The sequence below is a fragment of the Bufo bufo genome, chromosome 2, assembly GCF_905171765.1.
Source record: "Bufo bufo chromosome 2, aBufBuf1.1, whole genome shotgun sequence".
NCBI lineage: Eukaryota > Metazoa > Chordata > Amphibia > Anura > Bufonidae > Bufo > Bufo bufo.
The window spans coordinates 445925757-445942058 of NC_053390.1; the positions used below are offsets into that span (position 1 = coordinate 445925757).

General features: G+C 43.6%; 1 protein-coding gene across 1 annotated transcript in view; it reads right to left on the reverse strand.

Moving 5' to 3' along the window:
• Nucleotides 1-14852, reverse strand: part of POLRMT (RNA polymerase mitochondrial) — a 64312-nt gene extending 49460 nt beyond the window's left edge. The window contains exons 1-2 of the mRNA XM_040417515.1: nucleotides 14700-14852; nucleotides 6043-6138 (exon numbers count right to left, since the gene is read on the reverse strand). Coding sequence (XP_040273449.1) covers nucleotides 6043-6138; nucleotides 14700-14799 — 196 coding nt within the window. The 5' untranslated portion in view covers nucleotides 14800-14852. The remainder of the gene's footprint in view (nucleotides 1-6042; nucleotides 6139-14699) is intronic.
• Between the last annotated feature and the right edge of the window lie 1450 nt (nucleotides 14853-16302).

Below are 16302 nucleotides of genomic sequence, written 5' to 3' on the forward strand. Positions count from 1 at the left end.
TATAAGGGAGCCAAAAACCCTCTAATGTTAAGAGGTGCGAAAGTGTTCCTCTTCAGTGACTATTCCATAGAAGTAACAAAACGGCGGAGAGCTTTTTCGCAAATCTGCACTACTTTAGTCAAGCGGAAAGTAAAATTTGCGCTGCTGTTCCCTGCCACGCTGAGAGTATTTCATCAAGATGGCTGTATTGATACATACCTTACCCCAAGAGAAGCGTGGGAAGCGATGGACATCGATACGGACGGGGAGCCGAGACCAGTGAAGAGCAGGAAGCAGTCGGGTCCTATACCAAACCGTAGATGGGAGAAAATATCGGACTCACAAGGTCGGCAGGGATCGTCAAGGAACGAAGAGGTTCTGATGGATTCTCAGGACTGAGAAGAAGGAGGCTTGGAGGACATGTATGTCTCTGGTCTGCCGAGAAGGCGACCATCAGATGAACCAGTATGTTGATCGATAAAGGGGAGAGGAATGGGGCTGGGATTCATCTGGTTAATTAAATGTGGGATCTATAAAAAAAAAGAAAAAAAAAAAGGGGAAGAAGAAGGTGAATGTATATTTGAACGTATGCTTGGAATAAGGGGGATTTATAAAATCTATCATATATATGATTTGTTAATGCGGTAAAGAGGGGTTTTACGCGGTTCACTGTAGTGAACCCATACTGGAGAATTGCTTAGGGCTGTGGGTGGGAGTGAATTCTATAGATTTGAAGAGAGAAACGGAGTAACGACAGCTCCGGTGGTGGCGCGAAAAAAGAGAAGTCAAGGCTATGTTCATGATGTCGTTGTTGAAAGTATTTTATGTTCAAGGTTGGGGTGGGGAAGGGAGGGAGGGGGGAGTTCTGAATGGGGAACTGTCACTTATAATGCTGCTCATCACTGTTATGTACGTTAACTCATTGGTCATGGAGGGGAGGTTTGTTCCTCCTCCAGGTGCGTCTCTAACAATAGCTCTAAATCGAATACCTTCATGAGAATAGTTACATGGAATGTTAAAGGTTTGCGTTCCCAGACTAAACGTAGCATGGTATTAAGACATCTCAGGAAGCTAAAGGCGGATGTGGCCCTGTTGCAGGAGACACACCTGGAGGAGCTTGACTTCTGGAGGATGCGCAAGCAGTGGGTTGGTCAGGTATTGGGATCTCCATCGGTGGGTAGGAAAGCTGGTACAATGATGCTATTCCATAAGCATTTACAATACACTGTGAACAAATGTGAAACAGACGAGGAAGGTAGAACCATGAGAGTGGAGTTAGAGCTGAAGGGGAGAAGTCTGACTCTATATAACATATATTCCCCAAATATGGCCCAATCTGGGTTTTATCAAGCACTGGAGACTTTAATCCTGCAAAATAAGAATTCCCAAATGATAGTGGGAGGTGATTTTAATAGAGTGCGTAATACTGTAGAAGACAGAAAGCAGGAGAATCGTAGTCGGCCCCCGCAGAACCCGGAAGGAGCCCATACATTAACCCCGCTGCTGGAGGCGACTGGCCTGATTGACATCTGGAGACATCACCACCCGATAGATAGGGAGTATTCTCACTACTCTCATTCCCAAAGGTCCTGGTCTAGGATAGATTATCTGTTAGTGTCTCCGGCAATGGTTCCGAGAACGCATAAAACTGAAATAGCTGATCTGCTGATATCGGATCACGCTCCGTTGTGGGTTGAGGTTACTGAGTCTCTTCCCAGAGGGTCGGATCATGTTTGGAGAATGCCTAGTCACTTACTGTCGGACGAGGATTTTAATGATAGACTAAGAGGGTGGTGGTGGGAGTACTCCCAAGATAATGAATCTCACAGACAGAATCCGGAGCTTTTTTGGGAAACGGCCAAGGCAGTGTTGAGAGGGCGCATAATATCTTTTACAATAGGGCAGAAAAGAGATATACAGAGAAAATATGAACAAGCAATCCAGCTAGTTCGGTTAGCATATACAAAATATATAGATGAACCATGAGACATCAATAGAATACAGTGGATCACAGCAAAGCATAACTATGATTATTTGCAAGAAGGCAAGGTCAAATGGTTCACAGATTGTACTCAAGCCATCCTGTTTAAACATGGAAACAAAGCAGGTAAACTTTTGGCGAACTTGACACGCCCATATACTCGGCGTGTACAAGTTTTTCCTCTGAAAGATAAAAAAGCTGTTCTGCACACCCACCCTAGAAAGATGGTAGACATTATGAAAGATTATTTCACAGATATGTATTCTAAAGACTCTTATGATGAAGGGTTAGCAAGGGAACTTCTGGAGAAGGTACGACTTCCGTCATTGTCAAACGAGGCGTTGGCTAGTATTAATGCGGAAATCACGGAGGCTGAAATAACACAAACGATCAAATCCCTACAGAACAGAAAATCGCCAGGCCCTGACGGATTTCCAGCGGAATTCTATAAAACCCTGGGGCCTGAGATTGTATCAGTGCTGGCTGCTTTATTTAATGGGGTGATTCAGGGGGGTAGAATACCGCCATCCGGTAATACGGCATACATTAAACTTATCCCTAAAGAAGGAAAGGATTTAACTAATCCGGAATCTTTCAGACCCATTTCCCTGATTAATCAGGATCTAAAGATAGCTTCTAAACTATTGGCCAACAGATTGGCACTACTTATGCCAGATATAATCGGGGACCATCAGGTGGGTTTCATTAAGGGACGATCGGCGGTAACAAATATAAGGAAGGTTCTGGCAGTGCAAGATAGTTTGAAGGGGAAGTCTTTGAATAGCTCACATGCCCTCCTGGCAGTAGATGCCACGAAGGCATTTGACAATGTCAGCTGGAAATGGCTAAATGAGGTTCTGGATGCAATAGCCTTGAAAGGTAACTTTAGGAATTATATTTCAGCGTTATATGCGGCCCCGCAGGCGAGGGTGCACGTTCCGGGTTTTCGGTCAGAAGCAATACAACTTAATAAGGGAACGAGACAGGGATGCCCATTATCGCCCTTATTGTTCGATCTAGCTCTGGAACCTTTGGCTTTATATCTCATTCGATCAAACATATATGAGGGAATTAATGTGGGAAAAGAAGTGCTGAAACTTACATGCTTTGCGGATGACCTTTTAATTTATATGGCCGCCCCAGACCTACATTTACAGCCAATACTTGAGACATTCCAAAAATATAGTGGAGTAACGGGATATAAAATAAATATATCCAAGAGTCAACTTTTGCTTCTGGGGGACCAAAACAGACTAAAGATGTCTCAGACTGGAGTGGAGCTGAGGAAGGAATATCTCACGTACCTGGGGATCAAAATAGGTAAAACTGCTTCTTCAATCTATACATTGAATTATCCACCTTTAATTAGTAAGATTATTAAGGAGCTTGATAACTGGAAGGAATTACCATTGTCCATGACAGGGAGGGCGTGTCTAATAAAAATGGTTAGTTTCCCCAAGATGCTATATCCGCTGCAGATGATCCCAATGCTACTAAAGCATGTAGACATAAGGAAATTACAAGCGGCTTTTGTGGCTTTCCTGTGGGAAAAGAAAAGGCCCCGCATAGCGTACAAAAAATTATGTTTGCTAAAGTGGGAAGGAAGATTGAAAATGCCTGACATTAGAATTTACAATTTGGCAGCTTTATTTCGCCATGTGAGAGATTGGGTGTGGGGTACCGACTACTTCTCAGCAGGTAGGATAGAAAGGGAATTGGCGCAACCATGGAACTTAGCGGCCCTGTTACATATTAGACTAAAAGATCTCCCAGCAAATATTAAGCATTCAGTACTGCTTAGGGACACCATTATGTCGTGGAAAGCACTTAGGAAACTGTATAAGCTGCCGATATATGTGTCACCCCAGATGCCCCTATGGTCTCTTCCGGCTTTTCCACAAGGGAGGGACAATGGGATGTTTAAAAAATGGAGGGAGAAAGGCATCCATACTCTCAGCGATAGAAAGGGAATGTCTGATAATATGTTGATGACTTGGGAACAAGTGGTAGGTAAATACCAACTATCTGACTCTCTTTCACTGTCATATTTTCAGCTTTCGGCGTACTGCAAGGCTCAGTCGAAATCATTGGGAGAATCTGACAGACTGACATGGTTTGCAGCTCTCCTAGGGGGAAAGGATGTATCGACATCGCTGTCAGAGCTTTATAGACGTATTCATAGTACGAGCTATATTGGCTTGGCAAAAGATGTATTTGCTCATTGGGAAAAAGATATAAAAGTTGCGGACCTCTCCTTCAAAATGAGAGAGGGTATGGAATACATTAGGAAGGCAATCCAGAGTGAACAATGGCGAGAGTCGCAGCTGCGCATTTTACATAAGGCCACTTATGCTTTTAATCTTTCATACACTAATGCCCCAGCACATTACTTGAGAGAGTGCCCGAAGTGTGCGCAACCGAAAGCAGATCTATTGCATGGGTTGTGGGGTTGTAGACAGATCAAGCCACTGTGGGAAGAGGTGATCTCCTTCGTCAAAAAGGTATGGGATATAGAAGTGAAGGCAGAGCCCCAACAATGTATATTCCAATATATCCCAGTGGGACAAGATGAATCCCAAGGGAAAGGCATAGCAGAACCAGGTGTTCATATAGTACTTATGGCGGTCAAAAAATGCCTCCTACGTCATTGGCTGCTAAATACATTCCCTACCAAAGATGAAGTTATAGGCTCGGTGAAGAAGATATTATATATGGAGAGACTTGAAGCAGGCAGATGTAAGGAGAAAGCGGTGGCAAAGCTCATTAAAAAGTGGAAAAGGTTTGTGGAACATGCTCTAACAGGGGAGGAAATAGAGGAACTGATGAATCCCTTTATTCAGACAAAATGGTACCTAGAGGCAAAGGTTAGGGGCACGCTGGGTAAACTGGAGATATAGAAACGATGGAACATAGTGAGCGAGTAGTAAGATGGTTAAATGTGCTACTTTTACTAACAGTAATTTAACATGAGTGACAGGTGTTGGGAGGGGATGTTTGGGAGGGAGGGGAGTTATGAAGTTTTTTAATTATTAATATTGGAATGAAAAGGAGAACAATAATTGTCTTTGTATGCAAATGTGCTTCATGTATCGCAAACATTGTTATTTAAAAGGATGTACTTTATGTGACGGATTTTTGGCATGCTTGCCAATAAATGTGTATTAAATGAGATTTACATCCAAATAAAGAAAGTTATAAAAAAAAAAAAATGCTTTGGAGAAGTCCAGATACACGACATCCATTGATTCACCGCTGTCAAGTCTAGAACTTACCTCCTCATAGAAACTGATTAAATTAGTTTGACATGACCGATCCCTCACGAAGCCATGCTGATATGGCGTTATTTGCTTATTTCCGTTAAGATGCTCTAACATAGCATCTCTCAGAAAACCTTCAAACTGTTTACCCACAACAGATGTTAAACTTACCGGCCTATAGTTTCCAGGCTCTGTTTTTGGACCCTTTTTGAATATTGGCACCACATTTGCCATGCGCCAATCCTGTGGGACATTCCCTGTCAGTATAGAGTCCGCAAATATCAGAAATAAGGTTCTGGCTATGACATTGCCTAATTCTCTTAGATTATGGGGGTGTATGCCATCTGGTGATTTGTCTATTTTTTTTTACGACCCCGCAGCTCAGACAGGGCACTTTTAATAGGGAGTTTACGTTGACACTCTGCTTTTCCTCAGTGAATACAGTGGAGAGTGAGTTTATCAGGTGCATTCTGTTGTACCAGGGGGTTACCCAGAAGGGCATAGATCAGGGCATTCAGTGGTGGCGGCTAATGGGCAGAATATAAGCCATATAAGGGATTTACTTCACATGTAGTATTAACTATTTTATTGCTGCAGTATATGTTTATGACGATGATGTTCATAAAATAAAGGGGTCACAAGCTGCCTGACAGAGAAGCGGACAGTGCTCGGCCCAATCATATCTGTATTGTGTCGGCTTCTCCTGACTACAGTGATCACGGTTTCTCTTTGAGGATTTAGAACACCAGACGAAAGGAACCTGTAGACCTAAAAGGGAAATTACCGCACAGATGTTACATTTTGGATACAGTCATTGTTACAGACCTTCGACGAGTTCCAACCGGCATCGCTCGCTGGCGCTGATCTCATCTTTGAGCTTGGCAGAAGATGAATATCTGGATGTACTTCCCAGGAGGCAACCTTTGGTGGCAAGAAAAACAAATCAGTCAAATTAAGAAATAAGCTGCTTTATTTTTCTACGGAACATCTTTTAAGATGAGGTCACACATCAAGTAATTATTCTGGAAAAATCCATATCAAAATCTGCACGTGTTAGGCTACTTTCACACTCGCGTTTGGTGCGGATCCGTCATGGATCTGCACAGACGGATCCGTTCAGATAATACAACCGTCTGCATCCATTCAGAACAGATCCGTTTGTATTATCTGTAACATAGCCAAGACGGATCCGTCTTGAACACCATTGAAAGTCAATGGGGGACGGATCCGTTCGGCTCAGTTTCGTCAGACGGAGGCAAACTGATGCATTCTGAGCGGATCCTTATCCATTCAGAATGCATACTGATCCGTTTTGGACCGATTGTGAGAGCCCTGAATGGATCTCACAAACGGAAAGAAAAAACGCCAGTGTGAAAGTAGCCTTACATGCGGTTTTCATTGCAGGACAATGAAGTGGAATTCCACAACAGACAGGGAAATCTGCAGAATTAGAAATCTACAGCATGACATGAACCCACATAGGATTCTTTATGCTGAGAAGAGTCCGAATTATTCAGAAGCTCCTGCTCTCCCCACCCATCTTCTGACAGTCTCCTCCAAACTTTTCTTCCTAGAAGAGAACTGACACTCATCAGTATCTGATTAGTAGGGGTCTGACACCCGGGACCCCCGCCGATCAGCTGTTTGAGAAGGCACCAGCCTTCTCTCAGCTTTCCCTAGGCCATGTGAAGTCACATTCATCGGTCACGCGGCCTAGGCGCAGTTCAGCCCCATACCAAGTGTACGGCGCCATGCTTGGTGAACAGGGAGAAGGCTGGGGTGCTACTGCGAGTGCCAGAGGATAGGTCTCTAGTATATAAGGCTACATGCACACAAACGTGATTTGGTTCCGCATCCGAGCCACGGGTGCGGACCCACTCACTTCAATAGGGCTGCAAAAGATGCGGACAGCAAAAGGAGTTCCGTTCCGTTCCGTAGCCCCACAAAAAAATAAAATAAATAGAACATGTCCTATTCTTGTCCGTTTTGCGGACAAGGATAGGCATTGTTACAATGGATCCCATACGGACGTCATCCGTTTTTTTTTTTAATGCAGACCGCAAAACACAAACGTTCATGTGCATGTAGGCTAAGTCTCAGACAACCATTTAAATTCACAATGTTGAGGTGATGCGGTTATGATACAGAGACATCATTGGTAATATAATCTTTTATAGTACATTTAGGTCAAAAGGGAGGTCATATCTGGGACTGGTATAGCGCTATAATTTGGGAACAATATATCCCAAACATGATTTAGGTATTCATAGTAAGAATTGGGACAGAGTGGCAAGGTTTAAGGTTAGGCCTCATCCACACAACCGTAGTTTCTTTTGCGGATCGGGTGCAAACCCATTCATTTAAAAATAAAAAAAGTCCTATTGTGGTCCGTTCTGCGTGGCATGTGAAACATACTGCATACTGTGGAATGGAAAATGAGCGATGCACACAATCAGTATCCGTGTACAGCAGATACGCGATTTGTGGACCGCAAAAATGGTCCAGCAATCGCTGTCAAGTGTGCAGTGTGTTATGGATGTATAGTAACAGTCGCTGTCATGTAGTGTGCAGTGTGTTATGGATGTATAGTAACAGTCGCTGTCATGTAGTGTGCAGTGTGTTATGGATGTATAGTAACAGTCGCTGTCATGTAGTGTGCAGTGTGTTATGGATGTATAGTAACAGTCGCTGTCATGTAGTGTGCAGTGTGTTATGGATGTATAGTAACAGTCGCTGTCATGTAGTGTGCAGTGTGTTATGGATGTATAGTAACAGTCGCTGTCATGTAGAGTGCAGTGTGTTATGGATGTATAGTAACAGTCGCTGTCAAGTGTGCAGTGTGTTATGGATGTATAGTAACAGTCGCTGTCATGTAGTGTGCGGTGTGTTATGGATGTATAGTAACAGTCGCTGTCATGTAGTGTGCAGTGTGTTATGGATGTATAGTAACAGTCACTGTCATGTAGTGTGCAGTGTGTTATGGATGTATAGTAACAGTCGCTGTCATGTAGAGTGCAGTGTGTTATGGATGTATAGTAACAGTCGCTGTCATGTAGTGTGCAGTGTGTTATGGATGTATAGTAACAGTCACTGTCATGTAGTGTGCAGTGTGTTATGGATGTATAGTAACAGTCGCTGTCATGTAGTGTGCAGTGTGTTATGGATGTATAGTAACAGTCGCTGTCATGTAGTGTGCAGTGTGTTATGGATGTATAGTAACAGTCGCTGTCATGTAGTGTGCAGTGTGTTATGGATGTATAGTAACAGTCGCTGTCATGTAGTGTGCAGTGTGTTATGGATGTATAGTAACAGTCGCTGTCATGTAGTGTGCAGTGTGTTATGGATGTATAGTAACAGTCGCTGTCATGTAGTGTGCAGTGTGTTATGGATGTATAGTAACAGTCGCTGTCATGTAGAGTGCAGTGTGTTATGGATGTATAGTAACAGTCACTGTCATGTAGTGTGCAGTGTGTTATGGATGTATAGTAACAGTCGCTGTCATGTAGAGTGCAGTGTGTTATGGATGTATAGTAACAGTCGCTGTCATGTAGTGTGCAGTGTGTTATGGATGTATAGTAACAGTCGCTGTCATGTAGTGTGCAGTGTGTTATGGATGTATAGTAACAGTCGCTGTCATGTAGAGTGCAGTGTGTTATGGATGTATAGTAACAGTCGCTGTCATGTAGAGTGCAGTGTGTTATGGATGTATAGTAACAGTCGCTGTCATGTAGTGTGCAGTGTGTTATGGATGTACAGTAACAGTCGCTGTCATGTAGTGTGCAGTATATTATGGATGTACAGTAACAGTCACTGTCATGTAGTGTGCAGTGTGTTATGGATGTATAGTAACAGTCACTGTCATGTAGTGTGCAGTGTGTTATGGATGTATAGTAACAGTCGCTGTCATGTAGAGTGCAGTGTGTTATGGATGTATAGTAACAGTCGCTGTCATGTAGTGTGCAGTGTGTTATGGATGTATAGTAACTGTCACTGTCATGTAGTGTGCAGTATGTTATGGATGTATAGTAACAGTCGTTGTCATGTAGTGTGCAGTGTGTTATGGATGTATAGTAACAGTCGCTGTCATGTAGTGTGCAGTGTGTTATGGATGTATAGTAACAGTCGCTGTCATGTAGTGTGCAGTGTGTTATGGATGTATAGTAGCAGTCGCTGTCATGTAGAGTGCAGTGTGTTATGGATGTATAGTAACAGTCGCTGTCATGTAGAGTGCAGTGTGTTATGGATGTATAGTAACAGTCGCTGTCATGTAGTGTGCAGTGTGTTATGGATGTATAGTAACAGTCGCTGTCATGTAGAGTGCAGTGTGTTATGGATGTATAGTAACAGTCGCTGTCAAGTGTGCAGTGTGTTATGGATGTATAGTAACAGTCGCTGTCATGTAGTGTGCAGTGTGTTATGGATGTATAGTAGCAGTCGCTGTCATGTAGAGTGCAGTGTGTTATGGATGTATAGTAACAGTCGCTGTCATGTAGTGTGCAGTGTGTTATGGATGTATAGTAGCAGTCGCTGTCATGTAGTGTGCAGTGTGTTATGGATGTATAGTAGCAGTCGCTGTCATGTAGTGTGCAGTGTGTTATGGATGTATAGTAGCAGTCGCTGTCATGTAGAGTGCAGTGTGTTATGGATGTATAGTAACAGTCGCTGTCATGTAGTGTGCAGTGTGTTATGGATGTATAGTAACAGTCGCTGTCATGTAGAGTGCAGTGTGTTATGGATGTATAGTAACAGTCGCTGTCAAGTGTGCAGTGTGTTATGGATGTATAGTAACAGTCGCTGTCATGTAGTGTGCAGTGTGTTATGGATGTATAGTAACAGTCGCTGTCATGTAGTGTGCAGTGTGTTATGGATGTATAGTAACAGTCGCTGTCATGTAGTGTGCAGTGTGTTATGGATGTATAGTAACAGTCGCTGTCATGTAGAGTGCAGTGTGTTATGGATGTATAGTAACAGTCGCTGTCATGTAGTGTGCAGTGTGTTATGGATGTATAGTAACAGTCGCTGTCATGTAGTGTGCAGTGTGTTATGGATGTATAGTAACAGTCGCTGTCATGTAGTGTGCAGTGTGTTATGGATGTATAGTAACAGTCGCTGTCATGTAGAGTGCAGTGTGTTATGGATGTATAGTAACAGTCTCTGTCATGTAGTGTGCAGTGTGTTATGGATGTATAGTAACAGTCGCTGTCATGTAGTGTGCAGTGTGTTATGGATGTATAGTAACAGTCGCTGTCATGTAGTGTGCAGTGTGTTATGGATGTATAGTAGCAGTCGCTGTCATGTAGAGTGCAGTGTGTTATGGATGTATAGTAACAGTCGCTGTCATGTAGTGTGCAGTGTGTTATGGATGTATAGTAACAGTCGCTGTCATGTAGTGTGCAGTGTGTTATGGATGTATAGTAACAGTCGCTGTCATGTAGTGTGCAGTGTGTTATGGATGTATAGTAACAGTCACTGTCATGTAGAGTGCAGTGTGTTATGGATGTATAGTAACAGTCGCTGTCATGTAGTGTGCAGTGTGTTATGGATGTATAGTAACAGTCGCTGTCATGTAGTGTGCAGTGTGTTATGGATGTATAGTAACAGTCGCTGTCATGTAGTGTGCAGTGTGTTATGGATGTATAGTAACAGTCGCTGTCATGTAGAGTGCAGTGTGTTATGGATGTATAGTAACAGTCGCTGTCATGTAGTGTGCAGTGTGTTATGGATGTATAGTAACAGTCGCTGTCATGTAGTGTGCAGTGTGTTATGGATGTATAGTAGCAGTCGCTGTCATGTAGTGTGCAGTGTGTTATGGATGTATAGTAACAGTCGCTGTCATGTAGAGTGCAGTGTGTTATGGATGTATAGTAACAGTCGCTGTCATGTAGAGTGCAGTGTGTTATGGATGTATAGTAACAGTCGCTGTCATGTAGTGTGCAGTGTGTTATGGATGTATAGTAACAGTCGCTGTCATGTAGTGTGCAGTGTGTTATGGATGTATAGTAGCAGTCGCTGTCATGTAGTGTGCAGTGTGTTATGGATGTATAGTAACAGTCGCTGTCATGTAGTGTGCAGTGTGTTATGGATGTATAGTAACAGTCGCTGTCATGTAGAGTGCAGTGTGTTATGGATGTATAGTAACAGTCGCTGTCATGTAGTGTGCAGTGTGTTATGGATGTATAGTAGCAGTCGCTGTCATGTAGTGTGCAGTGTGTTATGGATGTATAGTAACAGTCGCTGTCATGTAGAGTGCAGTGTGTTATGGATGTATAGTAACAGTCGCTGTCATGTAGTGTGCAGTGTGTTATGGATGTATAGTAACAGTCGCTGTCATGTAGTGTGCAGTGTGTTATGGATGTATAGTAACAGTCGCTGTCATGTAGAGTGCAGTGTGTTATGGATGTATAGTAACAGTCGCTGTCAAGTGTGCAGTGTGTTATGGATGTATAGTAACAGTCGCTGTCATGTAGTGTGCAGTGTGTTATGGATGTATAGTAACAGTCGCTGTCATGTAGAGTGCAGTGTGTTATGGATGTACAGTAACAGTCGCTGTCAAGTAGTGTGCAGTGTGTTATGGATGTATAGTAACAGTCGCTGTCATGTAGTGTGCAGTGTGTTATGGATGTATAGTAACAGTCGCTGTCATGTAGTGTGCAGTGTGTTATGGATGTATAGTAACAGTCGCTGTCATGTAGAGTGCAGTGTGTTATGGATGTATAGTAACAGTCGCTGTCATGTAGTGTGCAGTGTGTTATGGATGTATAGTAACAGTCGCTGTCATGTAGAGTGCAGTGTGTAATGGATGTACAGTAACAGTCGCTGTCAAGTAGTGTGCAGTGTGTTATGGATGTATAGTAACAGTCGCTGTCATGTAGTGTGCAGTGTGTTATGGATGTATAGTAACAGTCGCTGTCATGTAGTGTGCAGTGTGTTATGGATGTATAGTAACAGTCGCTGTCATGTAGTGTGCAGTGTGTTATGGATGTATAGTAACAGTCGCTGTCATGTAGTGTGCAGTGTGTTATGGATGTATAGTAACAGTCGCTGTCATGTAGAGTGCAGTGTGTTATGGATGTATAGTAACAGTCGCTGTCAAGTGTGCAGTGTGTCATGGATGTATAGTAGCAGTCTCTGTCATGTAGTGTGCGGTGTGTTATGGATGTATAGTAACAGTCGCTGTCATGTAGTGTGCAGTGTGTTATGGATGTATAGTAACAGTCGCTGTCATGTAGAGTGCAGTGTGTTATGGATGTATAGTAACAGTCGCTGTCATGTAGAGTGCAGTGTGTTATGGATGTATAGTAACAGTCGCTGTCATGTAGTGCGCGGTGTGTTATGGATGTACAGTAACAGTCGCTGTCATGAAGTGAGCCGTACATGTACTGGGAAAAAGTCTTTAAAAATGGCACCCTCTTGTGAGGGCAGTGGGCGGCATAGCCGTCGTCATTCTGCGATTTTAAATAGCAGACATCTGAGGCTAATGTCTGTAATCAGTGATAATTGTGACCACAGCATTTGAAGCGACTTCCCTTGGAAATACTGCTCTTTCAAGGCTTCAACAGCTTTGTGTGGAGATCGGGGAAGCTGTTGTTTTTATATAAAAGCGCTGGTCTCCCTGAAGAAACCAAGGCTTTTACAGCTGTAATTCCCATGGAGCCCTGCAGGTGGCAGGGCTCCATAACAACATAGTAAGGCCTTATGCACACGTTCGTTGTTTTGGCGACTCGGATGTAGACCCATTGACTTCAATGGGGCCGCAAAAGATGCGGACGGCACTCCGTGTGCTGTCCGCATCCGTTGCTCCGTTCCGTGGTCCGCAAAAAATATATAACCTGTCCTATTCTTGTTCGCGCTTTGCGGACAAGAATAGGCAGTTATATTAAAGGCTGTCCGTGCCGTTCCGCAAACTGCGGAATGCACACGGACGCCATATGTGTTTTACGGATCCGGGATTTGCGGACCACAAAACACACAACGGTCGTGTGCATGTAGCCTAAATTTGCAATGCATTGCAAAGGTAATCCATTGTAATGTATTGCAGACGCATTATAACGATAGATGCTATAGCCACCTAGGATGACAAACAAAAACTAAACTTTTTTTTAAAAAAATATAAAAATTCAGATCACCGCCTTTCCCCATAATTAAATAAACAATATAAAAAATGTCAAAAGGCATGACCGCATCCAAAAAGGCCCGCACTTTTTGAAAATTAACCTATTCATCCTGTACGATGAACACCATAACGTAAAAAAAAAAAATCAATGTCAGTTTCACCATTTTTAAAAAAATATGGACTAAAAAGTGTACAAAGTCATACACACTCCAAAATAGTATATAGAAAAACTACTAATCGCTCCCCCCAAAAATGAGCCCTGATACAGTAGAGATTAACTATAAAAAAAAAAGTTGTGTAGGGTCAGAATATGGCAATGAAAAGAAAAAAAAAATCCAGTTTTTACTTTTATCAGTATTGAAATACAAGAAAAACTATACATATGTGGTATCATTGTAATCCTCCTGACCCAGAGAATAAAAGTCTTACTGCACAGAGAACACACTGAAATAAAACCCCACAAAACAGAGACGGAACTATGTTTGTTTTCCAACCCCAACGCGTTCTAACTGTGCCAAAGTACAAGTTGTCCAGTAAAAAACGAGCCCATATACAGCTATGTGAACAGAAAAATAAAAAAGTTATGGCTCCAGGACGGAAGTAAAAAATGGAAAATAGGGTGCTGAAGGGGTAAAAGAAGCATAGTGGGGGCCATGATCATAACGATATATCTAGTAGTGGGTCCGCTATGGATTGTATGCAGTGGAAAATTGGTAGCGTATCTGGAAATCCATAGTGTCACTATCTATATATACCAAAGTGTGGAGATTTTGCATTGCAAACGGTGAAATCCACAACATAAAGTGACACGCTGCACATGTACTGGAAAGGTCTGCAGTAGCGTTGAGCGAACTTTTGTTTTAAGTTCGGCGTCTAAAGTTCGGGTTATCGAAGAATCGCGTTATGGATTCCGCTACCGCGGAGCATAACGGAATTTAGAATCCATAACGCGATTCTTCGATAACCCGAACTTTAGACTTTAATGAAGCACTTGAATGAGTTTTGTTAAAATCCGCAGCTATTCAGTCAGGTGTGAACTAAGCCTTGAAATCCAGTGCAGACACATTTTTCACGTTAAATGGGGCCCTGTCTGCTGTGTGGTGTGGCCACCACCTCCTATGGTGACAGACTGACTGCCACTGTCATGGTGGGCACCGTGTGTTTATCTCCAGGAGGCTGAGACCTGGGGAATAAAATCAGTCGGTGCCACATTTCCCTCAGGTCATTATTGGAGTTGTGACAAGCGGCCATGAGAACATGAAGGCAGGATAGCTATCCCACAGAACGAGCACTGTGCATACACATCCTGCAGTGAGGTAGCACTGGCACCAGGACAGGTCAGAGGTCACCCGATCACGTGCACACTCACCTCTGTCAAGGACTCGGCGACAAGTGACACACAGACCAGTCCCTTGTGCCACCTGCTCCCGAAGAAGCCATGACAAGGAACTGAGCCTTACCACCGACATCTCAGTGCCCCGTGCTTGTCTACACCGCCGCCATGACCAACCGGAACTGAGGGGTCAGGACGAGCTCTACTGCATCATGGGAAATGTAGTTCCTTCCACCGCTTCCTGAGAGATAGGACCAGCAGATGGAGTCTACTGACTGCTGAGCTGAGACGCAAGTGAACCGAAGACTCTAGGTGGTGCGCATGCGCGACTTGCCGACTCCTCAGTCGGCTCTTGGTACATTGTCTGAGTTCTGGCTAAAGTAAAAGGAAATGATAGTGAAAGGGGTTCAAGGGGAACGGATCAGGAGCTTCGTGCTGAGCATTGTTGTCTGTTGTGCATGCAATGCATTGTCACCCACAGTGACAGCAGTCTGACAGTACAACCAAGTGAAGTGAATGCACAGGGAAAACTGATAACAGTAACACTGGCTGATAATAAAATAGTCCCCACAGTCATCACTCAGGAAAAGAACTAGTGTGCAATTTGTGCACCATTTTCTAATAAACCTGAAGAGAGATTGTCACCCTGTCGGATCCGTCCTGCCGCCGCTCCGTCTCCATTGACTATAATGGGGACGGGGGTGGAGCTCCGGCGCAGCACGGCAGTTCGCGGTGAGAGGCCGCCGGACTAAAAAGTTGGACATGCAGTACTTTTAGTCCGGCGGCCTTTCGTCATGCACTGCCGTGCTGCGCCGGAGCTCCGCCCCCGTCCCCATTATAGTCAATGGGGACGGAGCGGCAGTCCGGCGAAATAACGGCAGGACGGATCCGACAGGGTGATTTGATCCTAAAGGGTTAATTCAACCTGTAATCTAAACTCTGTGTCATCTGTCACTTCTCTTATCTCTCTGCTCCTGTCCCTAAGGCCTCATGCACACGACCGTTGTTGTGTTCCGTGTCCGTTGTTCCATTTTCCGTGATTTTCTGCGGACCCATTGACTTTCAATGGGTCCGTTGAAAACTCGGGTAATGCACCGTTTGTCATCCGCGTCCGTGATCCGTGTTTCCAGTCCGTCAAAAAAAATGACCTGTCCTATTTTTTTCGCGGACCCATTCAAGTCAATGGGTCCGTGAAAAGACACGGAGGCACACAAGATTGTCATCCGCGTCCGTTTTTTTCCTATCATTTGCATGGCAAACTTGACTTTGATTTTTTTTCACTTTCCTTCATCAAGGAAGACACACGGAAACAAAAACGGAAACGGATCATGGAACCCCGTTTTGTGGACCGTGAAAAAATACCGTCACTCCGGTCATTACATGACCCATCACCATGGTAAAAGATCATGTGATGGATCATGTGATGACCAGAGTGACATCACCACAGTTCCTGTTCAGCAAAGAAGGAGACAGACGAGATGCCGGCAGCGCAAGCAAGTGGATTAAGGGGAGTTAAAAATTTTTTTATTTTTTTTTAACCCCTCCAGCGCTATTTTACTATGCATTCTGTATTCAGAATGCTATTATTTTCCCTTATAACCATGTTATAAGGGAAAATAATAATGATCGGGTCTCCATC